This window comes from Nerophis lumbriciformis, linkage group LG24 (genome assembly GCF_033978685.3).
Source record: "Nerophis lumbriciformis linkage group LG24, RoL_Nlum_v2.1, whole genome shotgun sequence".
Taxonomy (NCBI): Eukaryota; Metazoa; Chordata; class Actinopteri; order Syngnathiformes; family Syngnathidae; genus Nerophis; species Nerophis lumbriciformis.
Genome location: NC_084571.2, coordinates 23508442 through 23530465, shown reverse-complemented (window position 1 = coordinate 23530465; position 22024 = coordinate 23508442). Strand labels below are relative to the sequence as shown.

The 22024-nt window shown below is 40.5% G+C and overlaps 1 protein-coding gene across 4 annotated transcripts in view; it reads left to right on the top strand.

The window, feature by feature from the left end:
* Positions 1-22024, top strand: part of LOC133620373 (transducin-like enhancer protein 4) — a 107905-nt gene that overhangs the window by 73678 nt on the left and 12203 nt on the right. For all 4 annotated transcript variants that reach the window (XM_061981827.1, XM_061981828.1, XM_061981826.1 and 1 more), the window contains 8 exons: positions 441-554; positions 621-674; positions 756-908; positions 13158-13293; positions 14003-14178; positions 18445-18521; positions 21002-21251; positions 21319-21566. In XM_061981827.1, coding sequence (XP_061837811.1) covers positions 441-554; positions 621-674; positions 756-908; positions 13158-13293; positions 14003-14178; positions 18445-18521; positions 21002-21251; positions 21319-21566 — 1208 coding nt within the window. The remainder of the gene's footprint in view (positions 1-440; positions 555-620; positions 675-755; positions 909-13157; positions 13294-14002; positions 14179-18444; positions 18522-21001; positions 21252-21318; positions 21567-22024) is intronic.

Below are 22024 nucleotides of genomic sequence, written 5' to 3'. Positions count from 1 at the left end.
CCGTGTGTAATGTTCTATATTCTCAATGGAACATTTAAAGTTTTGCTGTTGTTTACTGGTGTCATCTTGCAGTCTACACGTATCTCTTATGTGTGACATCTACTGGTCACACTTATCATTATATCATGTACCAAATAAAATAGCTTCGAGGTCAGTAAGCACAACCAGAATTATGTTGTACATTAGGCGCACCGGGCCATAAGGCGCACTGTCGAGTTTTGAGAAAATGAAAGGATTTTAAGTGTGTCTTATAGTCCGAAAAATACAGTACCCCTCTTAGTCAAATAATTTGCTATTGCACACGTTAACTGTTAGCGTGCTCATTTTAGCATGTCAACATATGTAGGCTAGCTTTTTTTGGATTTTGTTACTTGACGCTCTCTGGATAGTGTGCTTACTGTTAGTATATCAGTTCATTTCAGAAATGTAATTTCTTCCAGAGCTCATCCGAGTCACCGTCAGCCACTTTTCGGACTGGAGAGAAGCACAGAGGCTCGGGCGATTACACCACGGACAGCAAGAAGCAGAAGACAGACGATAAAGAGTCACGCTACGTAAGTCTGTATCATCATTTACTACAAAGTATGAGCTGTACATCAATTTCATTTTACAATATCCAGGAGAGTGACGGAGAGAAGAGCGATGACAACTTGGTAGTGGACGTCTCCAATGAGGTATGTCGGAGTATGACTCCATGACGTCCTGTGGATTGGGAGATGAAACCGTCTTCATTTCTGCACACACAACCACCCCAGGATCCAGCGACTCCCAGAGGAAGTCCCGCCCACTCTCCCCGGGAGAACGGTTTGGACAAAAGTCGCCTGCCGAAGAAGGACGCACCCTTGAGTCCCTCCTCCGTCGCTTCCTCCAGCAGCACACCTTCATCCAAGTCCAAAGAGATTAATTTGGTGAGTCATTTGGGTAATCATATCCTTCTGATCTTCTTTGTATCATTTCTCAGGGTAAGTTGCTATTCTTAGGGAAGAAACGTTATTATGAGTTTCCTCCAAAGTGCGACACCGCCTCAAAGTCACTAATCCTTGCCTCCATATCAGCAAATAAACGACAGTTCTTCTTGGAGGACAGGGAATAGCAGAACATGCTAGGCTATACACCGTAGGAGGATACAAGAAGCCATGCTAATCGCTAAGCTAGAGCTTTTGTGTGTAAACTAGTGTGAGTTTATCGATCTGAATATTGATAGTTGTTTGTTTTATTGACATTTTTGTATAAACCCCAAAACCAGTGAAGTTGGCATGTTGTGTAAATGGTCAATAAAAACAGAATACAATGATTTGCAAATCCTTTTCAACCTATATTAAATTGAATAGACTGCAAAGACAAGATATTTAATGTTGGAACTGAGAAACAACATTTTTTTTTGCAAATATTAGCTCATTTGGAATTTAATGCCTGTAAGATGTTTCAAAAAAGCTGGCACAAGTAGCAAAAAAGACTGAGAAAGTTGAGGAATGCTCATCAAACACCTTTTTGGAACATCCCACAGGTGAACAGGCTAATTGGGAACAGGTGGGTGCCATGATTGGGTATAAAAGCAGCTTCCATGAATGCTCAGTCATTCACAAACAAGGATAGGGCGAGGGTCACCACTTTGTCAACAAATGCGTGAGCAAATTGTCCAACAGTTTAAGAACAACATTTCTCAACCAGCTATTGCAAGGAATTTAGGGATTTCAGCATCTACGGTCTGTAATATCATCAAAAGGTTCAGAGAATCTGGAGAAATCACTGCACGTAACATTGAATGCCCGTGACTTTCGATCTCTCAGGCGGTACTGCATCAAAAAGCAACATCAGTATACTTGCCAACCTTGAGACCTCCGATTTCGGGGTGGGGGTGGGACGGGGGCGTGGTTGGGGGCGTGGCTAAAAGGGGAGGGGTATATTTACAACTAGAATTCACCAAGTCAAGTATTTCATATATGTATATATATATATATATATATATATATATATATATGTATGTGTGGGGAAAAAAAATCACAAGACTATTTTTTTTTTTCCCCACACATACATATATTGCGCTCTACTACGGTATCGAGCACTATTTTTTGGATAACCTTATTAAGACATATATATATATATATATATATATATATATATATATACAGTGGGGCAAAAAAGTATTTTGTCAGCCACCAATTGTGCAAGTTCTCCCACTTAAAATGATCACAGAGGTCTGTAATTTTCATCATAGGTACACTTCAACTGTGAGAGACAGAATGTGAAAAAAAATCCAGGAATTCACATTGTAGGAATTTTAAAGAATTTATTTGTAAATTATGGTGGAAAATAAGTATTTGGTCACTTCAAACAAGGAAGATCTCTGACTCTCACAGACCTGTAACTTATTCTTTAAGAAGCTCTTCTGTCCTCCACTCGTTACCTGTGTTAATGGCACCTGTTTGAACTTGTTATCTGTATAAAAGACACCTGTCCACAGCCTCAAACAGTCAGACTCCAAACTCCACTATGGCCAAGACCAAAGAGCTGTCGAAGGACACCAGGAAAAGAATTGAAGACCTGCACCAGACTGTGAAGAGTGAATCTACAATAGGCAAGCAGCTTAGTGTGAAAAAATCAACTGTGGGAGCAATTATCAGAAAATGGAAGACATACAAGACCACTGATAATCTCCCTCAATCTGGGGCTCCACGCAAGATCTCATCCCGTGGGGTCAAAATCATCATGAGAACGGTGAGCAAAAATCCCAGAACCACACTGGGGGACCTGGTGAATGACCTGCAGAGAGCTGGGACCAAAGTACCAAAGGTTACGATCAGTAACACACTACGCCGACAGGGAATCAAATCCTGCAGTGCCAGACGTGTCCCCATGCTTAAGCCAGTGCATGTCCAGGCCCGTCTGAAGTTTGCCAGAGAGCACATGGATGATACAGCAGAGGATTGGGAGAATATCATGTGGTCAGATGAAACCAAAATAGAACTTTTTGGTATAAACTCAACTCGTCGTGTTTGGAGGAAGAAGCATACTGAGTTGCATCCCAAGAACACCATACCTACTGTGAAGCATGGGGGTGGAAACATCATGCTTTGGGGCTGTTTTTCTGCTAAGGGGACAGGCCGACTGATCCGTGTTAAGGAAAGAATGAATAGGGCCATGTGTCGTGAGATTTTGAGCCAAAACCTACTTCCATCAGTGAGAGCTTTGAAGATGAAACGTGGCTGGGTCTTCCAGCATGACAATGATCCCAAACACACCGCCCGGGCAACGAAGGAGTGGCTCCGTAAGAAGCATTTGAAAGTCCTGGAGTGGCCTAGCCAGTCTCCAGACCTCAACCCCATAGAAAATCTGTGGAGGAAGTTGAAAGTCTGTGTTGCTCGGCGACAGCCCCAAAACATCACTGCTCTCGAGAAGATCTGCATGGAGGAATGGGCCAAAATACCAGCTACTGTGTGTGCAAACCTGGTAAAGACCTATAGTAATAGTTTGACCTCTGTTATTGCCAACAAAGGTTATATTACAAAGTATTGAGTTGAATTTTTGTCATTGACCAAATACTTATTTTCCACCATAATTTACAAATAAATTCTTTAAAAATCCTACAATGTGAATTCCTGGATTTTTTTTCACATTCTGTCTCTCACAGTTGAAGTGTACCTATGATGAAAATTACAGACCTCTGTCATCATTTTAAGTGGGAGAACTTGCACAATTGGTGGCTGACTAAATACTTTTTTGCCCCACTGTATATATAAGAAATACTTGACGTTCAGTGAATTCTAGATTTATATATATATATATATATATATATATATATATATATATATTTTATTATATATATATTTTATTATATATGTATATATATATAAAATAAATACTTGAATTTCACACACATAACACTCCTCTACTCATTGTTGAGTTAAGGGTTGAATTGTCCATCCTTGTTCTATTCTCTGTCACTATTTTTCGAACCATGCTTAACACCCTCTCTGATGCATTGCTGTGTGGCACGCACAAAAGTGCTTTCATCAAATGCACTAGATGGCAGTATTGTCCTGTTTAAGAGTGTCACAACATTGCTGTTTACGGCAGACGAACTGCTTTACGGTATACAAAAAAGTGACTGCTGTTGTTGTGTGTTGTTGCCGCGCTGGGAGGACGATAATGAAACTGCCTAACAATAAACCCACATAAGAAACCAAGAACTCGTCCTCCATCATTCTACAGTTATAACGTCATTGGGCAGGTACGCTTTTTTATATTGTGGAGGACCTGAGTCTGCCTGAATTTCGGGAGATTTTCGGGAGATGTGCTGAATTTCGGGAGTCTCCCGGAAAATCCGGGAGGGTTGGCAAGTATGCATCAGTGTGTAAAGGATATCACCACATGGGCTCGGGAACACTTCAGAAAACCACTGTCAGTAACTACAGTTTGTCGCTACATCTGTAAGTGCAAGTTAAAACTCTACAATGCAAAGCCAAAGCCATTTATCAACAACACCCAGAAATGTCGCCCGCTTTGCTGGGAACGAGCTCAGTTCCCAAACGTTTACTGAGTGTTGTTAAAAGGAAAAGCCATGTAACACAGTGGTAAAAATGCCCCTGTGCCAATTTTTTTTGCAATGTGTTGCTGCCATTAAATTCAAATTTAATGATTATTTGCCAAAAAAAAAAAAAAAGTTTCTCAGTTACAACATTAAATATCTTGTCTTTGCAGTCTATTCAATTGAATATAAGTTGAAAATAATTTGCTAATCATTGTATTCTGTTTTTATTTACGATTAATACCCAATGTGCCAATTTCACTGGTTTTGGGTTTTGTATTTACATTTCTGTTATTTGGCAGTAATAACTGTTTTCTTAAATAATTCCAATTCAATCTAGTAAGTGAGTTATTTTCTTTAATTGTATACTAACGTTTTGTGTAGTTATAAGAACAATGTTCTTTGAATAAAATAATATTTCCTGTTGTCTTTGTCGTAATCAACTAACTAAAGACAAAATGAATAAATGAGTTTGAGTTTGAGTTTATTTAAAACATGCATGCATACAACATGATACATCACAATTTCCAGTTTCTCTTTTCAACATGTTCGAAAAGGAGTAGGAAGACGCAGAGCTTATTTAATCCTACCCCTTTTCTTTTACATATCAGTTGCTAAAACTTTTGTTCACTTCCTGTTCTCAATTTATTCACAATAAAAAATAAATAAATAAATAATACTCGGTGAAGTAAGTTACATTTCATATGGTGAGATGAGTAAGATTATTTTGAAAAAATGAACGGATGTTATCATGGTTCTTCTCCTTTGTAATTTGTAAACACTTTAAGTTTGAAGAGTTTCTTGAGGTGGATCATATTAGTACATTGATTGCTTTGCTTAATCCATTCCATAATTTAATTCCACATACAGATATGCTGAAGGTTTAAGTGTTGTACGTGCATACAAAAGATTATGACATTTCAGGTCAAATTATCAGTATCAGCGATACTAGTCCAGTATTTACAGTGGAAACTCGATTTACAAACTTAATTAGTTCTTAAGCATGGTTCGCAAATGGAAAAGTTTGTATAATGAAGCAAATTTCTCAATAAGAAACAATGTTAAATATGAATAATGGGTACCATTCTCGACAAAAGTCCATATTTTAGTGAAGGTTCGTACACTTTGAACACAATATAAAGTGCTATACACTACTGTATAACAAACAAACAGGGGCGGCATGGCGTAGTGGGTAGAGCAACCGTGCCAGAAACCTGAGGGTTGCAGGTTCGCTCCCCGCCTCTTACCATCCAAAAAAAAAAAAAATCGCTGCCGTTGTGTCCTTGGGCGGGACACTTCACCCTTTGCCCCCGGTGCCACTCACACCGGTGAATTGAATGATGAATGATAGGTGGTGGTCGGAGGGGCCGTTGGCGCAAAATTGCAGCCACGCTTCCGTCAGTCTACCCCAGGGCAGCTGTGGCTATGAAAGTAGCTTACCACCACCAGGTGTGAATGATTGATGGGTTCTACATGTAAAGCGACTTTGGGTACTTAGAAAGGCGCTATATAAATCCCAGTTATTATTATTATTATTATTAAACATAACAAGGAGGTGATGGATCAACTTTCTCTTTTATCAACAAGTCAAAAAAACAACAATGACAAGCTAAACTGTGCTGTATTTGCTGCTCTGCCAACACATTTACACACACATATGTCACATTGGTGGCGTCACAAATAATCAGAAATCACAAAAATAATTAACTTTCACAACCATGTTGCTGCAATAACAAATAAAGGTGTCAAAAAAATCGATTTTAGAATTAGTCGCAATTCTTATTTGTGATAAATCTTAATCGATTCATTAAAAAAAACAAAAAAACAGTTTAAAAACAAAAACAAAAAAAAAAGGCCTGTCCAGCCACTCAGACAAATCATATTGTTGATGTAGATCAGGGGTGCTCACACTTTTTCTGCAGGCGAGCTACTTTTCAATTGATCAAGTCGTGGGGATCTACCTCATTTATATATATAATTTATATTTACTTATTTATGAAATATATGTTTTTGTTAACAAGTTAAAGGTGTTTAATGATAATGCAAGCATGTTTAACACATATAGTTAATATTGTTAAAAAATTAAAGGTGTTTAATGATAATACAAGTATGTTTAATAAATATAGTTAATATTGTTAACAAGTTAAAGGTGTTTAATGATAATACAAGCATGTTTAACACATAGTTAATATTGTTAAAAATTAAAGGTGTTTAATGATAATACAAGAATGTTTAATACATATAGTTAATATTGTTAACAACTTAAAGGTGTTTAAAGATAATACAAGCATGTTTAACACATATAGTTAATATTGTTACAAGTTAAAGGTGTTTAAAGAAAATACAAGCATGTTTAACACATATAGATTCCTTTCTTTCATGAAGACAAGAATATAAGTTGGTGTATTACCTGATTCTGATGACTTGCATTGATTGGAATCAGACAGTAGTGCTGATAATGTCCACATTTTCGAATGGAGGAGAAAAAAAGTCCTCCTTTCTGTCCAATACCACATGAAAGTGGTTGGTTTTTGGCATCTTATTTGTCCAGCTTCCGTACTCCTTTGTATACACTTTACAAGAAATACATTGTCGGCAAACTCCGTAGCTTGCTAGCTTGTGCACGCCAGCTTTTTGAGACTCTTATTTTGGTAGCGCAGGCAGGATGAAGCAGAGCTTTTATTGTGCAACTGTGCAGTCGGTCTTTGGAGTTTTGACGACAGGTACGGCGCCAGAGTCTGTTGAAATAAAGTGTTTCTCGCCTTCCAGTCGGTAATTTTAATGAGCTGGCAGCAGTCAGCGTCATCTCAGAAGACCCTCGGGTGCCGTGAATGTCAATCAAGTGACGAAAGTGACGTCATAGTGAAGATTTATGATCGCTCATTTTTAGGACTATTTTTTTAATGCCTGGCTGGTGATCGACTGACACACCCTCCGAGATCGACCGGTAGCTCGCGATCGACGTAATGAGCACCCCTGATGTAGATGATCTATATCTGCTGTAAATATTTACTTTAGCTGTGTACATACATCTACTGATGCTTAGTCTGGACACATCCTCAGTGACCTCTTGGATTCACCGGGCGTTTCGGGTCTCTCAACTGGTCATACGCCCTCCTCCAAGCGACCCAACCGGGGGTGATCAAATCCCCCGGCTTGTGTCCAGACGGCTAGCTAGCTACCATGACTCCAAGGATCTCCTCTTTTGAGCCACAACCATCTCAAGGCCCTCTCCGCCGCTTAGGTGGTACTGCGGATGGCTCTCCTCTTTCGCTCTCCATCGATGCCCAAACTGCTGAAGGCTCTGACCAAGGAACGGGCTGCAAATCCTCTGCATCCAACCTACACAGGGAAACACCTTGCTCTCCAACCAGCCTGTTGACAGTCGCTGACCAGTCCTGCATACTTGGAGAGCTTCCTCTCGGAGGTTTCTTCCAGGCGATCTTCCCACTGGACTGTCAGCTCCAGCAGCACAGCTTGTTTGGTGGACACAGACACAAGGACAATGTCGGGTCGCAGGGTGGTGACTGCGATTTGGCTGGGGAACTTCAGCTGGTTTTCCAGGTCCACCAACAACTGCCAGTCTTTTGCAGACGTCAGGATGCCTGCTGATGTTCTTCTAGCAGGAGTTGGCGTGTCCCCAGCTCTGACAAAGACGATAGTTTTCTTGGAGGGGTGGAACTGTTTTGCCCATGCCAGTCCTGTGCTAATGGCTTCAGCGATGGTCTTCAGGACTTGGTCATGCCTCCACCTGTACTTTCCATCTCCAAGTGCCTTTGTACAGCAACTGAGGATGTGTTACAGGGTTCCTCGCTTGGAGAACAGTGGGCATGCTGGTGTCTCTGCTATGCCCCATGTGTGCAGGTTTGAAGGGCTTGGGAGCACATCATACACTGCCTTGATGAGAAATTTGATGCGTTGCGGTTCGGCTTTCTAAAGCTCAGCCCAGGTCACTCTCCTCTCAACCGCATTCTCCCATCTTGTCCAAGCTCCCTGTTGCTTCATTCCAACAGCCTTGCAGGTTCTTGTCTCCTCCACTGCCGCTCTCACCTCATCCTGAACAAGACGTCGGCCTTCCTTTCCCCTAGTGTTCAGTTGGGGAGTTGGAAAGGATCCTAGCCCAGCTCAACCCCGTGTGACTGCTCCAACCAGGCTCCTGTGTTGCAGCCTTGCATCTGCCTCTTAAACTGCTTCCTCTGCCCTCCATTTCCTGCCAGTCCTCACTTGGATCCCTGCTTTGGCCACCTTCAGATCACTTGAGTCCCTGTACTGTACCACTTCTCTGGCTCTAGTTACCTTAAATTCGTCCTCCAAGGATTTGAAAGGCAACTGCAGTTTGTTGCTGTTCCCGTAGAGTGCAATGCTACTCAGGCTCTTAGGTAGTCCCAGCCATCTCCGGAGGTGGTTGCTGACCCTCCGCTCTCGGATTTCAACTGTCGAGATGGGGAATGAGTTGATGAGGAGGGGCCACAGGATCCTGGGAAGAATGCCATGCTGGTAAATCCAGGCTTTAAACTTCCCAGGTAAGCCTGACTTGTCCACGGATTTCAGCCAGCCATCCAACTCAGCGCATGTCGACTGGATGGATGTTGTGTCTCTCAAAGAGCAGTCAAAAACCTTGCCCAAGCTCTTGACTGGCTTCTCTGAGATAGTTGGAATGGCCGTGCCTGTGATGTTAAACCGGAACTTGTCCTCCACCTTCCCCTTCTTCAGCACCATTGATCTGGATTTGGCGGGTTTGAAACGCATCCGGGCCCACTCCACCAACTTTTCAAGTCCTTTCAGAATCCATGGCAGCCTGGGAATGATTCTGTCATGACTGTGAGGTCATCCATGAATGCCCTGATGGGTGGTTGCCTTTGTCCGGAATTTGCCCTCTGCACTCTGGTTCAGCAGACTTGGTGAGCATGTTCATTGCTCGTGAGAACAGTGTCACAGAGATAGTACACCCTGTGATAATACCAATCTCCACTTTGTGCCAACTGGATGTTGTTGGTCCGGAAGAGACCCTCATCCTGAAATTGCTGTAGTAATCAGCAATGAGGTCTCTACACCTGTTGGGTACATGATGTTTCATCAGAGTGAGTTGAACGAGCGTGTGCGGAATGGAGCCGAATGCGTTTGCCAGGTCAAGCCACAGTACTGATAGGTTGCCCTTATTCTCTCGAGCCTCCCGAATGAGCTGCGTCACCACACCGTTATGCTCCATACAACCCGACATTCCTGAAATTCAGCCTTTCTGGACAGATGTATCGATATAGGTGTTCTTTGCCAGTTAGGGACACAGTCGTTTGGAAACGGCGCTGAAGAAAACCTTTGCCTCAACACACAGCAGGGAGATGATGCGGAACTGGTCTAGCCTACTCAGTCTAACCTACTCAGTGGTCTAGTGGTTAGAGTGTCCGCCCTGAGATCGGTAGGTTGTGAGTTCAAATCCCGGCCGAGTCATACCAAAGACTATAAAAATGGGACCCATTACCTCCCTGCTTGGCACTCAGCATCAAGGGTTGGAATTGGGGGTTAAATCACCAAAATGATTCCTGGGCGCGGCCACCGCTGCTGCCCACTGCTCCCCTCACCTCCCAGGGGGTGATCAAGGGTGATGGGTCAAATGCAGAGAATAATCTCGCCACACCTAGTGTGTGTGTGACAATCAATGGTACTTTAACTTTAACTTTAACTTTAGCTGGGTGGAGTTTTCCTCCTTTGGGATCCATACCCCTTCCGCCATTCGCCATTGCTCAGGGATCCTCCCCCTTCTCCAGAAGACTCGCAGGATTTTCCAGAGACGCTGCAGGAGTTTGGGACAGTTCTTATACACTTTGTATGAAGTGCCACTCGGTCCCGGTGCAGAGCTTGCCCTGGCTCTGCGGACAACCTCCCTGACTTCCTTTAGCTGCAGCTCCGACATATCAAACTGCATTTCTGGTTCAGGGGGGTCTATGAGGTTGTTACACTCTCCCAACTCCTGCTCTCTTGCGGGGTCACTGTACGTCTGCTTCAGATGTTGATCTATGTCTTCTTGCGAGGAGGCCAGTTTGCCACTGCGCTTCTGTCCCAGCAAATCCTTCGTGAACTTGAAGGGGTTAGCAATGAAAGCAGCACGTTTACGTGCCCTCTCGCGTCGCCGCCTCCGATGCCACTCTGCCCGACGGAGAATTCTGATCTTTTTCCGCAGGATGCACATCAGCTGGGCCAGGCCAGTGCGTTCCTCATGTCCTGCCGCCTTCTACTGGAACTCCAGCGCTTTCATCTCTTGCCTAATGTTGTGGATCCTTACAGCTCTGTGGTTCTTTGAGTACGTGGTGCCGGAGCTTCTCTTCTCCTCCTCGCCGAACCGTTCAGCTGCAATGCTGACAATGATTGTTGTCATAGCTTGTAGCCTCCCGTCGGCTTCTCCCTTCGCTGTTGCCTCCAGAATTTGGTCGACATCGTCATCAAGTTGCTTCCAGAGTGAGGTCATGCTAGCTGCAGGCCACTTCATCCGCCTCTGTTCAGACTTGATGCTCGAGGGACTAGTTTGCAACACATTGAGATTCTGGACACTAAGGGGTGACTTCGGGCCTGGCACCTCCTGCGTCTCACCAGGTGTAACACCTGTGCGTTGTGTTGCTTCTGCTCCCATCAGGCACTTCTTCCTTGCTTGGTGGATCTTTAAGCCATGGATGTTCTTGCAGACTTTACCGCATGTACACGCGCGCTCATAGTCGTTTGTCCGTTGCCTAGGTCTGTTAACGTTAAGTCTGTCCGACTGGGGTGCTCCCCCCCTCTCGGGCTCCCCTGGGGGTATTTTTCCTTTCGGTACATCGTAGTTTGTTTGGGTTCCTCCTCACAGAGGATGCAAATTGGGTTGCCGACCCTTTCTGCCCCGGTTGCCGTCTCTCCGGGCTGTCACTGACTCTCCAGTAGTCTCCACACTCTTCATGGTTGTCATCCAGTCTTTCCTGGCTGTCACAAATAATCAGAAATCACTAAAATAATTAACTTTAACAACCATATTGCTGCAATAACAAATAAGGGTGTCAAAAAATCGATTTTAGAATTGGTCGCAATTCTTATTCGTAAGAAATCGTAATCGATTCATTAAAAAAATAAAAATAACAGGTTTTTAAAAAAGAAAATATTAATCATCCGTCCTGTCCAGCCACTCAGACTGTTATGATCCGCCGCCCGGATCATATTTTTGTTTACGTTTTCAAGGTACTTGTGTTTTTTGTTAGTTTTGGACTCCTTGAGTGCCTGTTTTGTACACCTGAGTTTGTTGTCATGGCTGCTTATTGTTTTCACCTGCCGCGTGTGTTCCCGACGCGCACCTGTTGGTCATCACTGACATTATTATTTAAGCCTGCCTTCCCTGTCATTCTGTCTTGCTTCCTAGTTTGTTCTCGTACAACAGTTGACGACTTTTGTTTCCTGCTCTGAACCTGCTAGCCTCCACGCTAGACTCCTTTTTACCTTCTAGCTCCCACGCTAGTTCTTTTATTTTTTGCCTTCCGTGCTATGAGCATGTTTTTGTTTGTTCCAGTATAATTTATTTATTAAATAAATCCTTTCTTACCTGCACGCTGTGTCTGAAGCCCGTCTGCATTTCTGGGAGAACGAGACCCGCATCACCATGCGCCCCGGTCGTCACACAGACAAATCATATTGTTGATGTAGATGATCTATATCTGCTGTAAATATTTACTTCAGAAAAGAGAAGCGTTGGATACTTCTCTTGTTGACTTATTTGTATTTGACTTTATTAAATGTTTGGGTAGAATTTTATTAAACAAAACCAGTTTTCTTTTAAGTAAAATATAAATGTATTCGAGCTATTTATCTATTTTATGGAGTAATGTAGTTAATCATAGAACTGGCACCAAATGTTATTAAGAAAAGTATTGATTTTGAATTGAGAATCGTTTCGAATCAAGAATCGTTTTGAATCGAAGAGTTACCCCAAAGAATTGAAACGTGTGATGCCCAAAGATTCACAGCCCTAATAAATACCATGTTAAAAATAAATACATACCGTACACTAAATGTTGAATGTAATAAAAGGGAATAAGGAAATAATGGCAATGTTTATTTGATATTGTTGCACCGCCATCCTGTGTTTTTGTCTGATTATATTTGTGATCAAAAATGTAATCATTCAGTAATATTGAACATTTTTAAGTATCAGCATTGGTGTGACCAATACTGATACTGCAACAACTTAATATTGGATCGATATCAACATTTGTAGTATCGCGCAACACTAATGTAAAGTATCCAAACAACAGAAGAAGTGCTTATTACATTTTAACAAAAGTGTAGATAGAACCATGTTACAACAGAAAGTAACCAGCCATTAACAGTACAATAGCAAGTAGGTTATTAATAGTTTTAAGAAAATAAAACAGGAAATTACACAATATGATACATACTTTAGCCGCCAACATTGAACTTTTGTGACCTGTTTTGATATGATTCTATTATAATTTATATGCCAAGTAATATATAGTGATGTATATCACTATTGCAAGAGGCTGCAATGTATATTGGGATAGAGATTTTAGTCCACATCGCCCAACCCTGCACTGAGTACTGTAATCCATATTCAAGTTTTGCACTGCCTTTTTTTCCTTTTTTTTTTTTTTTAAAGAATGAAAAATCCACAACACCCGTTTCCAAGTCCAGCACTCCCACCTCGCGCTCTGATGCGCCCACGCCCAGCAGTGCCACTACTACCCCGGGCCTGAGGGCTGCCCCCAGTAAGTCATCAGGAGTGGAGACACTAGGTAGGTGTTACCGTGTCGTCTAATACAGAGGTTATTTACCTTTTTGACTTCGGGGTCAAACTTTTCCACGACGGAGCTGCCCGGAGCCGGTTTAAATATTAACACCGAATTAGTAACCTTGCTCTTCATTTTAATTATATTCAATAATTATATATAACCTGCTTACATTTTAAAACATTGTCAAATGAAATAAAAGCATGTGTTGATCCCAAATATTATTTATTGAAAGCATAAACCTTCGACTCATGCCAGGCTGATTAGAAAAATAAGTACTAACCAAATATGCTGCTGAAAAAGGGACTCATAAATAACTGATGAAAAATACATTTTCATGCAATTATGTTGTGCTAAAATAAATAAAATAAATTAATAATGAATATGTTTTTGAATAAACTGTCAATACAATTAAAGTGAAAGTACAAATACATCTTCATCAATTTAGTTATAATTTTTTGCGCTTAATAAACTTCTCTATGTGCTCCAGACTTCTTCTGTTTGTTTGATATTGTCATTACTACCACAAGTTGTGGAAAGGTGTATTACAACTGAGTATTGCAGGGGCCCATACGGACCACAGCTGAGAAACAGATATTTTTTAGCGGCCCAACAATGGGCCCAGGCCCTATGGTTAAGAAACACCGGGCTAAAATACAGCAATAAGATATGTATACTGTATGCATAGACTTGATTCTGACTATTGTTGTCGTAGCCCCTGGTCTCCGCACACCTCTGGCGGTGCCGTGTTCGTACCCTGGTCCATTTGGAATCGTCCCTCACCTGGGCATGAACGGTGAGCTGAGCGGAGCGGGCGCCGCCTACAGCGGCTTGCATAACATGAGCACGGTGGCCGCAGCAGCTGTCGCCGCTTACGGACGCACACAAGTGGTATGACAAACACTACCAATTTGTATTTTTGGGCATAGACATAAAAGTATTGGGACACATGGTCATAAAAGCAAATAAAGTAGCCTCTAATCTTCTGGGAAAACTCTGGTGCGCTTAAGTTTTTTAAACGCAAGGTGTGTCAAACTTGAAATGCCTGAAGGCCTCTGGTGGTCAAGTCTGACTAAATAAAACTAAATGAATACAAACTACTTCTACCAGCAGCTAAAGTAATCCTAATTTATGACAGGCGTTAGAGGGAACTGCACTTTTTGGGGGAATTTTTCCTATCATTCACAATCCTTATGTAAGACAACAACACATTTGTGTTTTTTTTTAATATGGTCCAATTTGTAATACAAATACAAATACAAGGTGGCTAACAATGAAGCTAATTGGAGTAAACCATTGCGCCCTCTAAAAAACATCCATAAACCACCAACAGTACTCCATTTACATATCATGACCTGAATATTTACAAAGTATTAACGATATTGTTGTTATATGCGCTAATGCAGAAGAACCTGGATAGTAAAAGGTTGTAGCCAATGTTCCCTCTAACTGTTTTGATGTGTCTACTTTGGCAAACGCAAAAACTCCCTGAGCATTGAGTGACACACGTGAGCAACATCAGACGTGCACACTGTGGCCATAACAGCAGCACACCTGTCCCAACTAGGGCTGCAACAACTATCCATCCATCCATTTTCTACTGCTTATTCCCTTTGGGGTCGCGGGGGGCGCTGGAGCCTATCTCAGCTACAATCGGGCGGAAGGCGGGGTACACCCTGGACAAGTCGCCACCTCATCGCAGGGCCAACACAGATAGACAGACAACATTCACACTCACATCCACACACTAGGGCCAATTTAGTGTTGCCAATCAACTTATCCCCAGGTGCATGTCTTTGGAGGTGGGAGGAAGCCGGAGTACCCGGAGGGAACCCACGCAGTCACGGGGAGAACATGCAAACTACACACAGACTAATCGATTAAAATCGATTATAAAAATAGTTGGCGATTAATTTAGTCATCGATTCGTTGGATCTATGCATGCGCATGCGCAGAGGCTACGTTTTGTTTTTGTTTTTTTTAACCTTTATTTATAAACTGCAACATTTACAAACAACTGAGAAACAATAATTAAAATAATAGGGGTGTAACGGTAGGTGTATTTGTATCGAACCGTTTCGGTATGGGGGTTTCGTTTCGGTGCGGAAGTGTACCGAACAAGTTTCCACACGGACATATTAAGTAGCGTACTGCACGTTGTGTAAACAATACTCAAAATGCTGGACATTTGGGGCATTTAAGAAACTCCGCCCTGACAGCTCCGCAAAAGAGGGCATGTCCGGTGAAAAGAGGACGTATGATCAGTCTATCCTAGCCCGTTAGCTGCTAGCATGCTAGCAAAAGAGGACTAGCAGCGATCGGACGTGAAACCGATCGCTGCTAGCAGCTAACGGGCTAGGATAGACTGATCATACGTCCTCTTTTCACCGGACCTCTCCTCTTTTGCGGGGCTGTCAGGCGGAGTTTCTTTTATGCCTCAAATGCCCAGCATTTTGAGTATTGTTTACACAATATACGTTCAGGGTTAAGAAGGTTAAAAACACAACAAATTGTGCGTGCAGCAGCATTCGTGAGGGAGGGGGAGAGACAGAGAGAGCGAAAGAGTTGTGTTAAACGCGCATGCGTCGTCAGGCTCTGCTTTTTATCGATACATTTATCAGATTTAATTTTTTATTATCTATAGCAGGGGTGTCAAAAGTGTGCATTTTTGTAACATTTTCCTTGTTTTATTTGGCAAGTTGAAAGAACATGGCGCCAGTATGCTGTTTTTTTCCAATAAAATACTGGAAAGGATAGAAATGTAGTTTGTCTCTTTTATCCGATTATTAATCGATTAATCGAAGTAGTAATAGACAGATTAATCGATTATCAAATTAATCGTTAGTTGCAGCCCTAGTCCCAACCTTGAAATCATAAGTTAAATATCTTATCATTATAATCAAACGATAGCAGTGATTCCCATGAGATTTTTTTCGAATATAAGCGAGTTGGCCCGCTTACAATGAAAATAACAAATGTGTTTTTCATGAGCTGTGTACTAGTATTGTATGTCTGGGTGGGGTCCTGTTTTGGAAATAATTTGTACCCCTTTCGGAGGCGACATTGAGTTCTCCTTAAAACATTCGCATGTTGCACAATGAGATGTAAGCATGGGATCAAGTTGTAAAGTAAACATTCCTGTAACTTTCTGTCTGTAAAATATACATCTTTTTATTAGCATTTCTGTAATCTAGTAACAGCATTTCATGGTTATTATCCATAAATTAACATTCTTTATAATTGACAGGAGAATAAGCACACATCTGATTGGGGGGTCATAGTGTAATGACCTGGAATGTACACTTTATGTGTGGTGTTGGAGTTGTCTGACTATTTGCGTGACCGTAAACACATCAATGGCTAATTGCCATTAGTGCATGTGTTGGTGCAGGTGAGAAAGAGCGAGCAGCTGGTGTTGATATGACAGATGACAAAGAGTTGGTTTAAGTCTGGTTTGTACGGCAGAAAATGACCCGTTTTTCATCATAGAAGTTTTTTTACTAATGTTTTTGGTGTGGTTAAAGCCGACAACAAACGGTTTTGCTCAAAAGTAATCGAGGGAATTCCTGTCTTCCTTAAAGTCAGACAGACGTTACAATAATTGAACGGTGTTATCGAATTTTGTTTTATTTTTTGTCCCTTGTAACTCACAGTTGCATTGCAAAATCATACAGAATAAATTATGTTTATTTTGTTTAGCGTTCAGATGGGGTTTGATTTTGTGTGCGGCATAGATTTGCTGTGCGCAGAGGATGTGTGAGCAGTGCGCAATTGTGGCCATAAACCGAGAAGTTAGTCAACTTTGACATTCAACTTAGACCCGGAGATCAATCAATCAATCAAAGTTTACTTATATAGCCCTTAATCCCAAATGTTTCAAAGGGCTGCACAAGCCACAACGAAAGAGAAAGACACGAAAAGACGCTATTTTGCGGCAACCTTTTTTCTTTTTTCTTTTTAACGTGCGTAAGGATTATGATTAATTCTTCATCTAAACGGGAAGATATAAACATCCCATCAGTCGGCATCCCAGTGAGAGCAGACATTGTACAGTAAGTGGTTGTTGTATTATGTTGATAGTTTGTATTTCTTGTTCAGCACTTAGCAGTACTGCTACTGACTGTATCTGTTTATCACTCAGTTTCTGAAACTTGTTTTGTCATCCTTCATATATTCAGACTCAAAAATATAAGGTCCTGGATCATCATTTGTCCAAAGTAGTCTTTGTCTCTCATGAAGTTTGCCATGATTTGTAGGTTTGTTGTTGTTAAAAAGAAAAGGAAATGTTATGCGCCTGTGAAATGAATACGCTACCGCATGCTTAAAATGAGCAAACTACGTAAATATTACATATTATTTTTTATATACTTGTTACTCCATTACATATACACTTACAGCATGTATATAAAACAAAGATGGAGGTTGTTTTGTAGAGCGCTTTATAGGTGGAATAGAGCAACTCTCATTACCTCCATTGTTAGCTGACTTTTGCTAGCGTTTATTTATGAGTTAGAATGTATAAAACAAAGAAAAACATTTGTGTTGTTGTCTTACATAAGGATTGTGAATGTGACTGCCAGGCTCCGTTTGATTGGTGAAAAGGAGTCAAAGCTTACATTGGATTGGTGAAACTTGACAGAAGTCTCTCTAACGAGCCAATTAATACATATCTTTGCAAGCAGTAATCAATAGATTATAAGTAAATATAATATTGATATAAATAAATGTAGTGATCGGAATACACTTAGTGTAATGAAGTAAAAGTAGCGTTTGTTCTTCACCTAAATACTCAAGTAAAAGTATGTTGCATCAAAACTACTCTGACAAGTACAATATATCCAAAAAGTTACTGAAGTAAATGTAACAGAGTAAATGTATTACCCACCTGTTATTGTAGTTTGCGTCTACTAGTATTCAAGATTGTCATGAAATATTCAACTATTAGCCAGCCAGGGTGCCGCAATTACACTCAACTAGGAAGTTACGGTAAGTAGAGCTGCCCGCAAATTTGAGACCACGTTCTACACCAAATTCATCCAACTCCTGATTAGTGCACTGAACACTAACAATCTAAAACTGGTACCTTTTAGATTGATCTAAAATTGAAAGCATATTTTCCTGCTGTGTTTTCAAAGTTAACCTTTATTTCTGTTCTAGGTTGGGTTTGATCCTCACCACCACATACGTGTCCCTGGTCTTCCTCCTAACCTGTCAGGCATTCCAGGCGGAAAACCGTATGTTTCCTTTTCCAACCTATAAAAACAATCATTGCCATTTATTTATAATTTATTGCCACCTTTTACTTCTTGGTCACCTATAAGTAAGGAGGGTACTGATCACATTAGAACCGATACAGTACCAATTCCCAGTACCTGGAAATCGATACCAGTATTAGATGGTGTTCATTTTCGGTACGTTTGTGTGTGTTCATAAATGTTATTGTTTGATAATGAAATTTTATTTTTAGATGACATTACTGTGGAGGCCAGAGGTGTTCAAAGTGTGGCCCAGGGACGATTTGCGGCTTGCAGCCAATTTTTTTAACGGTCTGAAAATACTATTTAATAGAACCCATAAAAAAGTGGAATAAAAGAGCAAACAGGTGACATGTAATGAGGAAAAGTTGTAATGTTGACACTAATAACACAAAGCTGCCAGGCAGGGTGTTTTTTTCTTTTTTTAAAAACTGTCATTGTTAAAAAAAAAAAAAAGAATCAAAATCTATGTTGTTATGAATTATTGACCTATTGAAGGTTTTCATTACCTCACATCAAATATTCCACTTTTAAATGTTATTTGGGGAGAATATTACATATTTACTGTTTGCCATAAAAAAATAAATAAGAAAAACGTTTCTATGAAAAAAAGGGCCTAAAAGAAACAAAACAAAATCGTAAAAAAAAAATCATTAAAACGCATAATCACCAGATAGATCTGAAATTGATCTATAGATTTAAATGTTGAAAGTTATAAAACAAATAATAATAATGAATGACCTATTTTTAACACTTTTATGAGTGGAGCCCCTTTGGATCACTGACAATTTTAATGGGATTTATTTTTAAAACTGTCATTGATCAAAAAATTATCAATGCTGTTATGAATTATTGACCTACTTAAGGCTCCAATTACTTCATTACTTTTTAGGGGGGATATTGTGCATATTATGTGTTTTGGGTATAAAAACAAGGTTTTCTTTAACAAAAAAGGCCATAAAATAAATAATAATTACATCGACAAATAGATCTTAAGTTCATCTAAAAATGCAAGCTTTGAAAAAAAGTCACATATTAATGGTTAAAAAAAAATCGATATATCATAATGGTTTTGAAAATGAAAAATATTGCAATGGTCCTATGCTTTGACTTTTCAGTGCTAAAGTTTGGTGGTATGGGCTATTTTTTGTACAATGTCTAACTAGGAAGTAGCTTTTTTCAGGAAGCTGTATGTGTCATGTTGTGCCCTGCAAAGTGTTTACACTGTAAGTATTGTGCTAATTAGATACCAGCTGTTTGATTGTGACATTCATCTTAGTTGTGGTTTTCATTACCAAATGTAGATTGTTGAATTCACCATGTAAAGTTTGTAATGCTAATAGTAGCCTGTCTATGACAAATCCAATATAAATTAGCATCAAGCTAGCGTGTTTTGGAAGAGCATGCTTGCTTTGTTGGTTTTGAAAATGACAACATTACTTAAAGGGAGTTTATGCTGCTTGAATAAATGTTGACATAAGCCGTTTAGTCTGCACACGAACGTGACACGTGCAACATTGGTATCAAAATATAGCAGTGTTTAATTTTACGTGAATCAATACCCGGTTGTACCGATGGAATTCGATTGTTGCTTGTAAAAGTACCAAATTTGGCACCCATCCCTACCTTTTACACCAGAGGTGTCAAAGTCATTTTCACTGAGGGCCACCTCGCAGTTATGTTTGGCCGCAGAGGGCTGCTTCTAACAGTGAATACTATAGTTACACAATTTTTTATGCATTTTATTATTAGATTTTTTTTAAACTAAAAAGTTAAAAGAAATATGGTAAGTTGCAATAATTTCACCTCAAAATTTAGTGTCTATTACTGTAAATAGAAAAACAGTACTGCTGTTTTTATGGTAAAAAAGGCAGCTCAGTTGCCAGAATTTTACTGTAAAACGTACATTTGTTTTTTTACTGTAAATAAAAAAACTGCAATTTTACAGTAAAATTTTGGCACCTGAGCTGCAATTTTTTTTTTTTTTTTTTTTTTTTTTTTTTACTGCAAGTCAACTGTAAATTTTTCGGTGTATTACTGTAAATGCCAAAACGGCACCACAGTTTATTACAGTAAAAAAATAGTTTTTTCATTAAGAGAAAAATGCTGTAAAAACCACAGTAAATTTCACAATTTTACCATGAAATCTATTGCTACTTTTTCATTGCACAATTTGATAAATAACTTGCTTTGAGATCATTATTATTAGTATTTATTTCTATTTGAAAAAATAATTTGAATGTTTGATAATATATTTTTGCATAATTATACAAAATTTAAGTTAACATAATTTGCGATTACATGGAGTACATATATTTTTGTTTCTCCCAAATTAGAAAGAAAGAATACATTTAGTAAGAAAAGTTACAGTACTTTATTGATACATAGGCTTTCGAGGGCCAAATAAAATGAAGTGGCACATGTGTGTTACCGATGACCGCTGTGTTTCTTCATTTCAGAGCCTACTCCTTTCACGTGAGCGCTGACGGACAGATGCAGCCAGTTCCTTTCCCTCCTGACGCGCTGATCGGGCCTGCGATCCCACGCCACGCACGGCAGATCAATACTCTCAATCACGGGGAGGTGGTGTGCGCCGTGACTATCAGCAACCCAACGCGTCATGTTTACACCGGCGGCAAGGGCTGCGTGAAGGTGTGGGACATCAGTCACCCTGGAAACAAGACCTCCGTGTCCCAACTGGACTGCCTGGTGAGTGCCAGCTGTCTGATTCACGACAGTCTGTTTAAGAAATGAAAACAAACATCTGTACCATCAGAATAGAGACAACTACATCCGCTCGTGTCGACTGCTTCCTGACGGACGGACGCTCATCGTCGGAGGCGAGGCGAGCACTTTGTCAATATGGGACTTGGCCACGCCGACGCCTCGGATCAAGGCAGAACTGACCTCGTCGGCTCCTGCGTGTTACGCGCTAGCCATTAGTCCCGATTCCAAAGTGTGCTTTTCCTGCTGTTCTGATGGAAACATAGCCGTGTGGGATCTTCACAACCAGACTCTGGTGAGGTAGGTCACCTCATGCTAACTCAATGTGGGTCACTGGTGGGGCAGGAGTCCATCCCGGCTGACTCCGGGTAAGAAGTGGTGTTCACCCTGGACTTAAATTGCCTGTTTTTACAGCAAAACGTATCTCTTTACTAAGCCTATAAAAGGTGAGCCTCTTGTCGCTAAGTACAACATTAGCTTAGCTTAGTTCTGGACACTATACAGTGCAGTGTTGGTGCTACGAATATTCAAAATGGGGTCCCAGGGACCCCGTCAAATCATAAAAATGGGGTCCCACAGTACATTTTTGAGGTCCCACGTTTTTGTAACCATTTTGAAATCCAATGATAAATGTATGCATTATGCTGTTATATCTCACATTCTATATTGTTTTGGAAAAAAGTTGTCATATACGTCACTTAATTCATCAAAAAAATTATACAAAAGAAAACAAATGTTTATGCATATGTAAATGTATT